At 39.8% G+C, this 13,394-nt stretch overlaps 2 protein-coding genes across 7 annotated transcripts; one reads left to right on the top strand and one right to left on the bottom strand.

Moving 5' to 3' along the window:
• Positions 1–2: 2 nt before the first annotated feature.
• On the bottom strand, positions 3–1,181 carry cts12 (cathepsin 12). Its single transcript, XM_020631907.3, has 4 exons — positions 1,110–1,181; positions 843–1,011; positions 228–333; positions 3–102 (listed from the first exon to the last, which is right to left on the bottom strand). Exons 1-4 carry the CDS (start codon positions 1,179–1,181, stop codon positions 3–5), a joined length of 447 nt encoding a protein of 148 aa, XP_020487563.2.
• A 4,709-nt stretch (positions 1,182–5,890) lies between these two features.
• On the top strand, positions 5,891–13,041 carry ankrd29 (ankyrin repeat domain 29). Of its 6 annotated transcripts, none has more exons than XM_065956045.1 (10): positions 5,891–6,072; positions 6,544–6,613; positions 8,080–8,178; positions 9,518–9,616; positions 9,835–9,933; positions 10,278–10,376; positions 10,514–10,612; positions 11,916–12,011; positions 12,435–12,533; positions 12,628–13,041. In XM_065956045.1, exons 3-10 carry the CDS (start codon positions 8,098–8,100, stop codon positions 12,709–12,711), a joined length of 756 nt encoding a protein of 251 aa, XP_065812117.1. In that variant the 5' UTR covers positions 5,891–6,072; positions 6,544–6,613; positions 8,080–8,097; the 3' UTR covers positions 12,712–13,041. The 6 variants fall into 6 exon arrangements, with proteins under 6 accessions (XP_065812117.1, XP_065812115.1, XP_020487421.2 ...); XM_065956043.1 differs by having other exon boundaries at positions 6,544–6,674; XM_020631765.2 differs by having other exon boundaries at positions 6,540–6,613.
• Positions 13,042–13,394: the final 353 nt, after the last annotated feature.

Raw genomic sequence — 13,394 nt, 5'->3', positions numbered from 1 at the left:
AATCACAGAACAGGAAATAAAGCATAGCTCGCGATGCCACACGAGTTGGAGCCGTCTCGGATCATTCGCATGAAGCCACCTTCACCCCAACTTGAACCCCAACTAAAAAGAAAATAACAGAGACTCATCTTAAAACAAAACACAAGAAACACTTGAAAAGGTGATGTATTACCAGTAATGTCTTCAGTTTATCCAATGCTTTTCTACGTATGGAGGATTAATCTGACCTGTTTTTGATGATCCAGTAGTCCTTGCCTCCTTCAGAGCCATATCCGACCAGCAGCACGGCATGACTAAGATTGTTCGGGTTACAGTTCGGTTCTTCATAAATTCCTGCAAAGGAAATTTCATCCTGCTTTCAGTGTTTTGCCACCTTGAGGTGGGTACACAGTCGCCCTTTTCAAAATGAAATTGCACAACAATACCATATTTGCCTCACTGTCATCACGCCTTAACACATTCATATTGATTCCGCAACGGCATAGTCTGTGAATTCAAATTGCCTGATAAGGCGTTGCGGAAGCACAAGAGAGCACAGCACAGCATTAGCTCCACATACACACTTAGTCAGACTTGCGCACACACAGAGCACTGTTTTGGGTGCAAGGAAAACATAGAGTATTGATAACAGGTTCCAGAGTGATTTTTTTTTAAAACGGTTTAAGTCATCGTGTAAATCGTCAATATGCAGTTCCTCTGAAAACAGACTTTATGCATAATGGTTTGTGAAAATGTCAACTGGCATGACTCCCAATGGCGTTAGCTATTTCTGTATGTTTACAACATACAACGCACATATTTGCAGATCCATGTTCAGAACAGAGTACTTTTGAATAAATTACCTGAGCTGTAAAACAGGAAGCTTGAATGATCTGCATCAAGAGCCACTGTGATTGGCCCGATCGTTGCCACGGCATCAGCCAGAGCCTGCTCATCTCCTTTAGGGATGAACCTGTAGTCTTTGATGTGAGCGACTGCGAGCCTGCTGTCGTAGTAGCATGGCTGAGTATCCTGCGGAAATAAACACACAGTTTTATTGGCAGGCTGGTCACTGAATGAGGAATTGTTCATCCATCCTGAAATATCAGGGACAGCAGGTTAAGCCTCACCACGGAGGTGTATGGGTACGTGCTCGTTGACTGCAGCCCGTTGTTGACCACGTAGTCGTAGGCGTTGGCCATCCAAGCGCCGCTGCAGCCGTAGGTACCGTAAGATTTGGAGCAGTCCACCAGGTTCTGTTCACTCAGAGAAATGAGCTGACCTGTCCTCTTGTATATTTGTCCCTCGATGGCTCCTGTAGTGCTGAAGGCCCAGCAGGAGCCGCAGTAACCCTGAAAGGAACAGTTCAAACATAATATGAAGGTGTCCACGACTCGGACAGGTTGAAACAAACTCACGGTGGAGATTCTCACCTGGTCCTTCACCTCGGTCACATAACCCAACTGCCTGTAGTCCACAAACCAGCTGTCAAACATCTTGGCATTGTTACGAAGCTTTCGGGCTGAGGCGGTCTTCCCTCTCTTCACAAACTGAGTGTCGATCACAGCACCCTGCAGCACCTGGTACTCCTGTCTGGTCTACAAAGGTGGGTTAAGTACATCACTTTCTGTTAGTTCATGGATAATTTTGTCAATCAATGAATCAAAAATCATCCCTTTTTTAAATTCAACTGCAGGACTACAACTACTTTCACCAGTTTCTCCTCTTTTTCCACAAACTAGGAGTACCACACATTCCTTCAACTCAACGCCATATTTACTAGTTTGCAGCTTCCTGTTTGGTGATGGCGCGAGACCACTGTTCCCACATGGGTGAGATAGGACTGCCTAAAACCAGCTTGTATTGAGTTTGTATGACCATCTTAAACCAAACAATAAACATCATAGCGTGCACCAACTCTAGGAAAACTCTCGTGATTTTATTCCTACTCATGCTTTCATTCCAAAATTTGTGACTTTGAAATCACTTGAAAAGTAATTTGGTGTAAGAGCAGCATGACCAACCAACATCTTTTTTTTCTTCAGTTTTATCTCTTGCCAGCGTTAGTCACTCATCAGTGTGAGGCGTCTCAAGTTCATCAACAGGCCTACTTGATGTTTACAGTCAGTAGGATTTGATGATGACAAAAAACCTTTAAATTCATTTTTAAAACATTTGAAATGCAGCTCTATGTCAGGTTCAGTTGAGGTTGCAGTTCTCCATATTTACCAGGTCTCCATATTTATTCATGATCATGGTGAACGGCCTCCTGCCCATGAAGAAGCCCTGATTATTGTCCTCAATGATCCGTTTGTTCTCCTCCCAGATGACTCTCCTCTGCATGTCATCCTGCACGTTAACACACAACAAATCACACTGACTTACATCATGTATTCACTCTGATGTTGTGGCTTTTTATTTCACATAGATAGAGTCAGTCTGACCAGTTCATCATAGCTGATCCCGTTTCTCAGCTTCCAGATCTCCCACTCAGTCAGGACGGCCTCGTCTGAGTCTGACGCCCCCCCCTGGGGGCCGAGCAGCAGGATGTAGAGCAGAGCTGCTCTCAGCAGGAGGCTGGCCTGCTGGGCTAAGAGGAGTCAAACCATCAGTTTGTACCTCAATGAATGTGGTATTAAGTCTGTATCAAAGCATAATCCTCTAACTCCCTGATATATTCATATTTGAGTGTTAGTGTATCTATCTCTTTGGACATCCATTTTCAAACGTTTGTGTTTAAGAAATTAGACAAAAACAATTGTTTGAAATACAGTTTTTGCAGTAAAGTCAACGTGTCAACATGTCAACATGTCAACATGACTATGTGCTGAAAGTTAAAAAAAAAATACTATTATTATGACTTAAAATGTAAGATATAAAAACAAGCAACATGTTTGATGTCTTTTATGCTGTAAGTACTAAATGATGTCGGTTTATCAGGACACAAATTATATTCAGTTCAGGAAACTAAAATTTGTTTAATTTAGCCAAAGTTTTTCTCTCATAACAGATCTGAAACCAAACACACTGTTTTTAAATCATCTCCAGCATTTAAAACAATGACGTTCTTGTTGTTTAATTGTATAGTAAAGATAAAATAATCCCTCTTGTCCATCTTACCTGTATGTGTGTGCTTCTGATTTGTTCCCATGTTCTGAGATTCCCTCTCAGACCGAGCATCCAGCCTCCTTTTATAGTTTCTCAGCAGCTTCCTCTATATTTTACTGAATCCCTAAATCAACACGTCTGCACACAGCTGAGCAGGACATTAGTCAACAAAAATAAGATGCTTTCGCTGCTCCTCCTCAATAATACCTCCATAATCACTCACAGAGAGCTAAAGCTGCAATATTGTTAATCCTTCAAATACGGGTTTATAATCCACCAATAACACCTGACATCAAACTCTCCAAATCAGGACTGGAGCAGGTACACACAACACCTTTTATATATAGATAAGAGCCAGCACATTAATGCATAAATAGACATGCATTTAAATCCTGCTCAAGCTAAAAGTAAAGAAGTATTATCAGCGGGAAAAGTAAAAGTTCTGATTCTGAAGAAAGTCTCCTGTGACTCATGTCTGATTCTTACTTTGTTAACACATTCATGTTGGAGCTGCATTCAGAGCATTCAGACTTTGAACTGTAGCCTATTTAAACAATCTAAACACATTTTTAGTTAAGACTATATTTTTATGTTTGCTGGATGTGTCATTTCTTACATCCAACAAATAAAACTATTATTAATACTAATTCGCCATAAATAAATTTAGAAAACAAGCAACTTATATCAGTTCTCTAAATATGTTGAAGTTGCTGAATACACAATTAGTGAAGTCTGCACATGAGTATTCTTCTCTTACAAAGGGGCAGCTGACAAATCTTTAATGTAACTCAAAATAAAAGGTAAAAGTATGTCTTATTTGTACTTACTGACTGCTTGGTAACAGCCTGATGTGTGGGTTTATAAGGAGTGGATAAAATGTGGACTTTTGGTCTGTTATAATGTTATCTTCCTGAGTTCCTGTCTTTACTTTGTCCATTAAAGCACTTTGTAAACATCTGGTTAAGATGGTGCTATATATAAAATAAAGTTATTATTATTATTGTTTGCCCGTTATGTCATTTGACGCTGATGGGATGAAGATGCTAATCATAATCATAATGATGATGTGGAAGTAAAGGGTCACACGTAACTATGGCATGAATAACCTGCTGGAATAGAAAGACAGATTTAAAGAAGACAGCAGCAAACATTAGCTAACAAAGAGGGGGCAGAGCAGAGCTACAGATGTGACCAGGTGATGTTAACAGCTGATGATTACAGGAGAATAAGTGAGCATGAGTGCATGGGACAGTGTGAGAATGAACAATAAAACCAAAATGCAGAATATAGTCTTCCTGACTGAACTTCACAAGAGCTACATTTAACAGATGCATGTGTTGTGGTCTGACGTTGAGGCTGGGGAGATGACTCCTTTTCTCTGATCTTCAGATTTTGATAAAGTGGATGATTTTATTTTTTGTGTGTTGTATGTTTTATGTTTAAGTGCAAAACTATGTGAGGACAATGAGTCATCTCTAGAAGAGGAGCAAAACTGATGAGCAACTGAAGTGCAGAAAAATGTTTCTACTGAAGTGTTAAATCCTAACATGTTAATTCATGCAGAATAAGCATGCTATACACGTCTGAATTTCTATGGTGGGCTGACGATTTTACACCTCAATCGGTTTTACATTTTTCTTTCTTGCTAATTGTTTTCTTCTCTCTATTTAAACTTTAAAATCCTCCTGTGGAAAAGTGTTTTAATATTTTGCAACTCCCTAGAGCGCATGCTTGTGCATACTTATATTATTTAATATAAACTAATATAGTTACAAAAAGACCTTGAACTTAACGAGCTGCTCTCATTGGATGACTTTAAGAGGATGTTAAATGACTTGGAGGCAGACACATCAGGCTGCAGATGTTCTAACAGGTATATGTATGACTTTGGGCAATCTTGAGAAATATTTGCTGGTTGAATTTGTTGTTTTGTGTCTGTTATTGTTTAATAATAATGTATTTTGTATTATATTTGTATTTATGCTCAGGGTTGATTCTCACTTTGTTAACTGTGCTGCTGACTGTCTCAGGCAGGACACTCTTGGGAAATAGTTATAATTTTTTAATGTAAACAAGGTTTTTCTGCTTAAATAAAGATTAAATTAAACATTTGTAAAAAAAAATCAATAATAATAATAATGCATTTAATTTGTAATTGCTGTAGGTAAATATGGTTATTTACTTTAGTTACAAACTACATAAACTACCTTTTGGGCCTAGAACTGTTAATACATTTAAACCATGTGTACATTTTTCAAATGCAATTCACTTTTCTGTGGAGCTACAAACTACAAAGTATGTTAAAGCAAAAAATAATTACAAACGAGAGTCTGGAGTGCTCGGAAGTTCAAACAAAGTTGTGAAGGAGCTCTGTGGGGAAACAAAAATTCCAAAATGTAAAAAAAAACCCAAAAAAACAAGGAACACTTCTGAAAGCCGCTACCCATGGGTTTTTACCCAGCTTTTTGATGGCCTGTCAATGTTTTTAACAGTTCCGTGATGAAATAGCCAATTTATGGAGTTTCACCTTTTTGAACAGAGTATGTTGTTGACTCGACTGCTGATCTAAAATGAAAAAAATGGCCCAATGACACATTTCAGGTTTACACCAGACATTGCAGTAAAAAAAGAAAAAAATTTAATATATATATATATATATATATATATATAACATTATTGTGTTTTATCTCAAGTGTCCAGTCATCACAGCAGTCTCTAGATTTATAAACATTTTTCCTCTGCTCCATCCCGCGGCATCCAGCTGAGTGACTGTATGTTAGAGCTCTTCAGCGCCCCCCAGCGGCCCGCTCTGGTCCCCCGTGCAGCTGTGACTGCAGAGGATGAGCTCAGCTGACTTTCTGTCTGTTATTATGTCCGCGATCCGCCAACACCCAGACTCGTCTCTGCAGACCACCAGCTCATTTAATGACCGCGTGCACAGGAGGAACATGAGTCACCTGTGAGCTCTGCAGGATGTCTTTTAAGGTAAATCATGTTTTTCTGTCCTCAGCTCCTTCAGGCTGCAGACAGGGCCTCAATGAGACATGAGATTACAGCCGCTTCCTCCTGCAGTCTGCAGCTCCTCATCCTCAGGTTTATTTACGACGAGGTGGATTTAACTGCAAGAAACCGAAGCAGGATTAAATGTGATGTTTATCGACTTAAATGCTATTTTTTTCAGTCTGGCACTCTATGCACGTGCAGATATAATCAGCTATAATGTAATCGCACTGAGAGTCCTCACATTAGAGTCATTCAGATCACTATAATCCTTTCTTATATAGAGGTGTTTGTTGGATGATTGATCACCTGTCACACCTGATCAGACACTCTGAGCTGTTTACTGTGACTGTGTGTAAGACTATAATGGTGGTGTGAGGTCAGAGGCTGTTGTGTGTATTTATTTACCCTGCAGAAGGACACACCCCTGTCTAATGCTGTGTTTTGGGCAGCAAGGAAGGGGAACCTGGCACTCCTGCAGCTGCTGCTGAACAGCGGCCGAGTGGACGCAGACTGCAGAGACAGTGTACGGATGCCCTGCATGTCCTGGCCGCTTCGCTGCACGCTTTCCCCATAACTCGCCTGTGGTAGGGAGACAGAGTGACTTACCTCTGTGCTGCATGTGTGTATGTGTCATCTCAGCTTCACATTTATGTTTTTTTTTGTTTTTTTTCCATAAAATGTGAAGGATTCATGTGTTTAGTCTGCAGAAATCAGCCTTTTCATCCCACATGTTTTAATTACTTTTGGCTGAGTTACCACTGCAGGAGCTTTTCCCAGGGAACAGTAACTTTAAGAGGTACTCTGTGCATTTCCACTGGAAAGGGGAACTTTCTAAATTAAACATCAGGGTGTTCATTTTTACTCTTGAAAAGGTCCCTACTCCAGAAGTAGTGCTTTCTGAAAGTGCAGGGACCTTCGGGTGGTACTAGCAGGTACTAGCAGTATTTATAATTGATTGCGGATCGGCAGGGCTGAAAGTACTTTAAAATGCTTGCCAGTACTACAACACAAACTGTCACTTAATATTGTTCACCTCTCCTTGGCTAAATGCATCCTTGAAACAAACATTTCAATATTCGAACACCTGTATGAAGTAAAGAAAGGTGCAATGAGTTACACAGCAATACCTGATGGTCACCTCACACACAGCTTACCTGAGCTGCTGTCTATGTTGTTGGAATAAAACAGAATATCCCCAAATTTTTTTATAAAGAAACATTTCTATAGATTTTACTTGGGAGATTTTGCAATATATGTCTGCCTGCCAAAACTCCACAGCCCTGGATCTCAGTCAGCTGCAGCGCCCTAGTGGAAGCGCTCACGTTAACTAGCAGTAATGAAAGGCAGTTGGGCTCCGTCCAGATCGGATCAAAACCCAGCACAGACGCTTCAGAAGCAACTCGGATCAACAATGAAAGTGCGACTGTGACTGGATTTGAAAGTGAGTTTTGGCAGGCAGCGTCTCTCCCCTTTCTCCAGCACTGTGTTACACCACTGTTTCTTTCAGTGGTACCCAGTAATGGACCGTACATGCCTACCTTCAACCCTGGTGATTGTCCTGAAAGTTTTCCGGAAAATTTCTGATGAAAGTTTCTGCCACGCCACATATTCAAGTTATAAACAGAATAGTGGAAAATAACCTAATGGTGAACAAAAAGAGGCCGTTTCATTTCATGCATGGAGATTGCACCTTTGGTGTTGCAGGATATGAACGTCATCACTCCATCCTGCTCGTCATCAGTGAACTTTCCTGAAGTTTTCCTGCTGCATTCATACATTCAACTCAAACTAATTTTAAGAGGAGTTTCTTGTGAGTCTTGTGATGTTTTTTTTTTTACCTCAGTGGAAATGCAGTAAACAGTGGGCCATAGGAACCTATTAGTTCCCTTTAAAAGAAGCCACTGGGACCAAAAAAATAAATTCTGGTAACTTTTGGTGGAAACACAGCATATGATTTTAATTGATTGTCTCTTTAATTCATTTTTTTAGTATGGGACCACAGCGCTGATGGTGGCGTCTTATAGCGGCCATTATGATTGTGCCAAAGAACTGATAATGCAAGGAGCTGACATCAACTATCAGAGAGAGGTATGATTGTAAAACACCTGAATATGCCAGTAGAAACAATACAAACTTGTCTTGACTATAAAGAGACAGTGAATCTCAGATATGGCAGTGAACTTACAGACAACCAAACATATTTGTTAGAATATTTGTATTCAAGCTGTGTTGAATCAAAAATTAAATTGTTTTTTTGCGGTGAGTTACTTGAAGAGTGTTAAACACAACACATGATGATTGGCCCTTCAGAATATGTCTGTAAACCAACAGTTGTTGAGGTTGAAATGCAATAACTTAATTGGTATATGAGATTTTACCATTTTTTTAAAATAGATTTATGGGCTTATAGCTTTTATTTGGACAGGACAGTGGATACTAAAGTAGGAAATCGGGAGATAGAGTGGGGACTAACATTTGAAACATTTCAAAAGGAGTTTCAGGTAGGACCTGAAATGTGGATACGATTATGGGTTTGATATGATTCCAGTACGATTCAATTCCAGTAAAATCATATTGATAGCTGACACCATAACAACAAAAATAGAAGCCTTAGTCAGCCAGTATTGTGTAAATTCTTGTTTTTAATGACTAAAAGTTGCATGCACACTATCTAAATTGGACAAATACATTAACAACTTGGCAATGCTGAAACATTGTCAATGTATTTGTACAATTTAGACCGCTCTCTCCCTTGCTGCAACTTTTTGAAAAATAAAAATAGTCCTAAACTTTGTAGTTTTCTTAATCTTTGGTACTCTTTGATACTATCCATAATACAAATAACCATATGAAAGGAGGTCTTGTACCAAACTACTTAGATGCCTGATCCAGGAGTAACCTAGGTGACGCGCTTTGCCACAGTTTGTAATCAGCCTTTTGCAAATGATTGGTCGCCACACCTGATTGCAGTTAAAACTCTTTCTTTATTGATCCATAAAAACAACAAAGCTAATTAAAAAAACGTAAAAATGGAAAATGCACAACCTTACACTAATGTCAATTCTCTCACTTGATCAGTCAAAAACATTTTGTCCTTCCAGGATCACACACCTCACCTATACAGTGACTTCCAAAAATGTATACCTGAGCTGCAGTCTTACAGTGACACCCAGAGTCCAACACTACAATAACATGGCAATATAAGAAACCCCTATGTCTTAAGCTCTTACAAATGGTGAATATATCATTTAAACACAGGGTATTAAAAAGTATGTAAGTATTGAAAATGATGACAACCTTAAAGTAGAGGGCTTGTTTTTGAAAGGCAAGACATTGACCTATAAATTAAATAGCTTGTCCATTGGAGGAAAATATGGCAAGCTATAGTCTAAAACATACACTTAATTTTTTTCATCATCTTTTCCAGACAGGTTCCACGGCTCTGTTTTTCGCCTCACAGCAGGGACACCAAGACATCACAAAGCTCCTGTTTGAGTTCGGAGCCTCCACAGAGTTTCAGACAAAGGTACGCAGCAGTGTCGTACATCTGTATGAGAGTGGGTGTGATGGAGAGAGCTGCAGACTGTGAGTCAGAGGGCTTGGTGCCAAACTAGGAGACAAAAAGTATGCGTGATATCTGCTGCTCAGGCTGCTTTTTACACCTCTGTAGATTCTGTATATGTCCTCCATGCAGTATAAAGCAAACATAAATGAATGTGAGCTCTTGTCATTTTTGTTTGTCAGGACGGCGGCACGGCTCTCACCGTCGCCTCTCAGTACGGACACTCCAAGGTGGTGGACAACCTGCTGAAGAACGGAGCCAATGTTCATGACCAGCTCAATGTGAGCGCGTACACATCTTCAGCCTCTTTTAAACATGCCTCCTCTGCCTGTCTGTCCGTGTGTGTGCGTCTTTTTGTGTGTCTGAGAAGAAGAGGAGAGTTAGTTGCACAAAGTGTCTCCGCAGCAGGAATCCAGTCGCTCAGGTTTCTGCGGGCTGCTGAGTCAGACATGACTCATTTTTGGCAGGAATAGAGTTTGACCTCAGGACGAGGAAACAATCAGACTGCACAAACAATAACAAACTGCTTCTAACCTTCTTAAAATACAATTTTTGTTTCGTTTAAAGCTTCTCTAACAAGCAGGAAAGTAAAAACGTGTCTGAAAGTTTGTTTTGTGTGTTTCAGGATGGTGCCACCCCTCTGTTTCTCGCTGCCCAGGAGGGTCACATAACTGTGATTCGTCAGCTGCTTTCATCCGGTGCCAAGGTTAACCAGGCCAGAGAGGTAATGACCTCCATGTTTAATGGACACAGCTCACATCTCCTTTTCAACATCCCTACAGGTTATCTCAATCCTGCATCAGCTCGACCCTCTCTTGTCCTTTCTCCCTTCTTCTCCTCTGCTTCTCTCATGTTCTGCAGGACGGCACTGCCCCCCTGTGGATGGCGGCTCAGATGGGTCAAAGTGAGGCGGTGAAGGTGCTTCTCTTACGTGGAGCAGATCGAGACGCTGACAGACAAGTATGCAGGCATATCAGAGCTCGTGAAGTTAATAAACTTGTTATTTTTAGGATAAATTATTTGTGTCTTTGAGTGCCTTTGCCTTTACTTTCTTCCAGAAATGTTTAAGTATTGACTGCACTTTCAGAAAGCCTGTTGCTATTTAATTCGTGTTGTGTTTAAGGACCTAGTACATGTGATTAGGTAACAACTGCAGGAAGAGTTCCACAGTTTACGTTTGATCGTAGTAATGCAACAGTTTGAATTCAAGGTCTGTTGAGTTTGAGCTTTGGATTTTTTCAGCATTTCTTCAGGCGATAAAGTGATGAGCAGTTTTCTTTTTTATTATTATTATTCTGAGCACTTTAAAGTGTTAATGTGTGAGTAAGAGTCTTGTGTCAAGAGTTATGACTGAATTGTTTTAACTGCACGCATGAACAAGAAACTTGAAAAACACAGACTCACACAGGCACAGTTTCTGAAATCACATATCTGGGGAAATTCATCCAGTAAACTTAAAACCAGATGATCAGAGGAGATAGCAGGTGTAGCTTCTTGCTATTTTGCATAAGTTTCACTTTGACTTGTCAACAATCGGACATTGAACATTTGTATGTATCTGTTCCTGAAACGTTTCTGATGTAGAAACCGAGCTGTTTCAGACAGCGACAGTTACATGGGGACTTTTTGCTTATTAGTGGAGTTATAGATACAAACTCTAGATAAATGTGTAAAATACATTTTTGCAATATCATGACACAAAAGTAGGAAATATGGCAGGGTGCTGTGAAACTGCACCTACTCTGGGCATCAAAAGTTGCACCCAAGTGTAAAAAAGGGCTGAAGAGATAGTAGGACACCAATTAAACTGGGCTAAAACAGACTGAGATAAATACAAATTAGTCACTCTAGGTGTTTTTGTGCCATGATTAGATAGGACAGCTGAAGACAGACATGGAATGTTTGGAGGAGCTAGTGGGTGATGACCTGCGTCAAAGGGCAGAGGCCGGACTTGAACCCGTTACTTTTGATTAAGACAAAAGCATCAGGTGCTCACAGTGAAAAAAGGTGAATCCAAACAGTGACATTTGTTACTGTTTTTATTCACAGGTTTGCACTGTGACCACCTGATGTCATGTAAACATAAGCAGTCATGTTTTTGTTTTTTTATGTGTCTTTTACCTGATTGTGCGTATGCATGCTTCTGCATCACCTGGCTGAATGTCTGCTATATGATGTCTTCAAAAGCCACAGAGCAGGTCAGTAAGAGGACCTTTGAGTGATGATGTAAAATAATTAAATGCCGTCTATGTTTTCTCCTAAGGATGGATCCACAGCGTTATTCAAAGCAGCTTTAAAGGGACACAGCGGCGTCATCGAGGAGCTCCTCAAGTTTTCTCCTTCTCTCGGCCTTCTAAAGGTAGACGATGCTGCAGTTTGTTTTTCATGAAGGGAAAGAGTTTCATGAAACAAAAAGAAAGATAACACTCTTATTTCTGCAGGATTATAATAGAGCCCCTGCTAGGGAAAACGCCTGTGGCCAGTGAAGATATAATTCCCTCAATAAATGTGTCATTTTGGCGCTTGCTGTTTTTTAAATTGATACAAAAATATCTGGTTGATAATAATTGTAAGAGGAACAGGTAGGTGTTTACTGAACATGAGAGACATCAGAGTTGTTTCAACCTCCTCATCAGAGTCTGACCGAAAGTAGCTCTTGAAAAGTCTAACTTTCCAGCTCTGGATAAAGAGCAGGTTTATGTTTAGTGATAAAGTTGTTTAGTGATCAACACAACACTGTAAGCATTAAGAACACATGTAGTTTTGTATTGGTTGTCTGCAGAACGGATCCACCGCCCTTCATGCTGCTGTTGTGGGAGGAAATCTACGATCTGTTCTGCTGCTGCTGGGAGCAAATGCAGACCCAAAGCTGCCAAACAAGGTGAGACACAAATCATTGAAGGGGGAGAAGATGAACAGACAGAACAGAAGCAGAGAACTCGAGCTGCTAAACTTTCTCTCTTGTGTTTCTGCAGAATAATGAACTCCCTGCAGATCTTACAAAAAACGACCGCATCCTGAAACTTTTACAACCAAAAATGTTGAACGTTGACAGTTGATGACCGCTGTGAGCCTGCTCTTCACGCCTGCCTGTAGCACACTGATGAGGGAGAAGAAAACAACGACAAATCTACAACACGTACTGTACGTGGTGCCTGTTAATTCAAATAAATCTGTAAAATGTTGAATAAATGGACTAAATCCAGAGCAACACAATGTGAAATGAATTCCTTCTTCCCTGTGCGTCTTCACCCTCCACGATAAATGCCTTATTTCTACCCTGGGTGTTGTCAAATATTACAGATATTTTGCAAACTTTTTCTTTGTCTTCCTTTTGAATAGATGTACAGTAAGTGTAAATGAATAAAGTCTAAATATTCAACCAATAAGTGTTAAGTGTGCATGTGTATTTAATTTTTCATTTCATGTTATGTGTTGCTCTCACTGTAATCTTCACAGTCTTTTGTAAAAGAAAAAGATTTACAATTTGATCACTATTTGGAAAGAAGCAGGGAGAAGACACATCTTATTTTGTGAGCTCCTTTACTCAAAATACACATTAACAATAGACGTTCATTCAAATTATTATTTCTTAACAAGCAATATTTAAGAAACATAGAAACAAAAACTATGATAATTGATACGGAAGTGGGATAGAACAAAGCATTAGAATTAAATAATGAGAGGAGAAAGATTTTTTTTTTTTTTTTATGTCTGGCCCAGATCCTCCTCTGTAGTACAG

This window comes from Labrus bergylta, chromosome 6 (assembly GCF_963930695.1).
Source record: "Labrus bergylta chromosome 6, fLabBer1.1, whole genome shotgun sequence".
NCBI classification, from domain to species: Eukaryota; Metazoa; Chordata; class Actinopteri; order Labriformes; family Labridae; genus Labrus; species Labrus bergylta.
Note: the sequence above shows the minus strand (reverse complement) of the source record. Positions and strands in the feature narration are given on the sequence as shown.

Excerpts from the sequence above, each read along its gene's own strand:
- ankrd29 (XM_020631761.2), top strand. Across the intron at positions 10,377-10,513 it reads AGGTTAACCAGGCCAGAGAG|GACGGCACTGCCCCCCTGTG; the intron begins GTAATGACCTCC and ends CATGTTCTGCAG. Across the intron at positions 12,012-12,434 it reads CTTCTCTCGGCCTTCTAAAG|AACGGATCCACCGCCCTTCA; the intron begins GTAGACGATGCT and ends GGTTGTCTGCAG.
- cts12 (XM_020631907.3), bottom strand. The coding sequence starts at position 1,181 with ATGGCCAACGCCTACGACTACGTGGTCAACAACGGGCTGCAGTCAACG. Across the intron at positions 334-842 it reads CTTCCTGTTTTACAGCTCAG|GAATTTATGAAGAACCGAAC; the intron begins GTAATTTATTCA and ends TTTCCTTTGCAG. Across the intron at positions 103-227 it reads TACTGGATCATCAAAAACAG|TTGGGGTTCAAGTTGGGGTG; the intron begins GTCAGATTAATC and ends TTTTCTTTTTAG.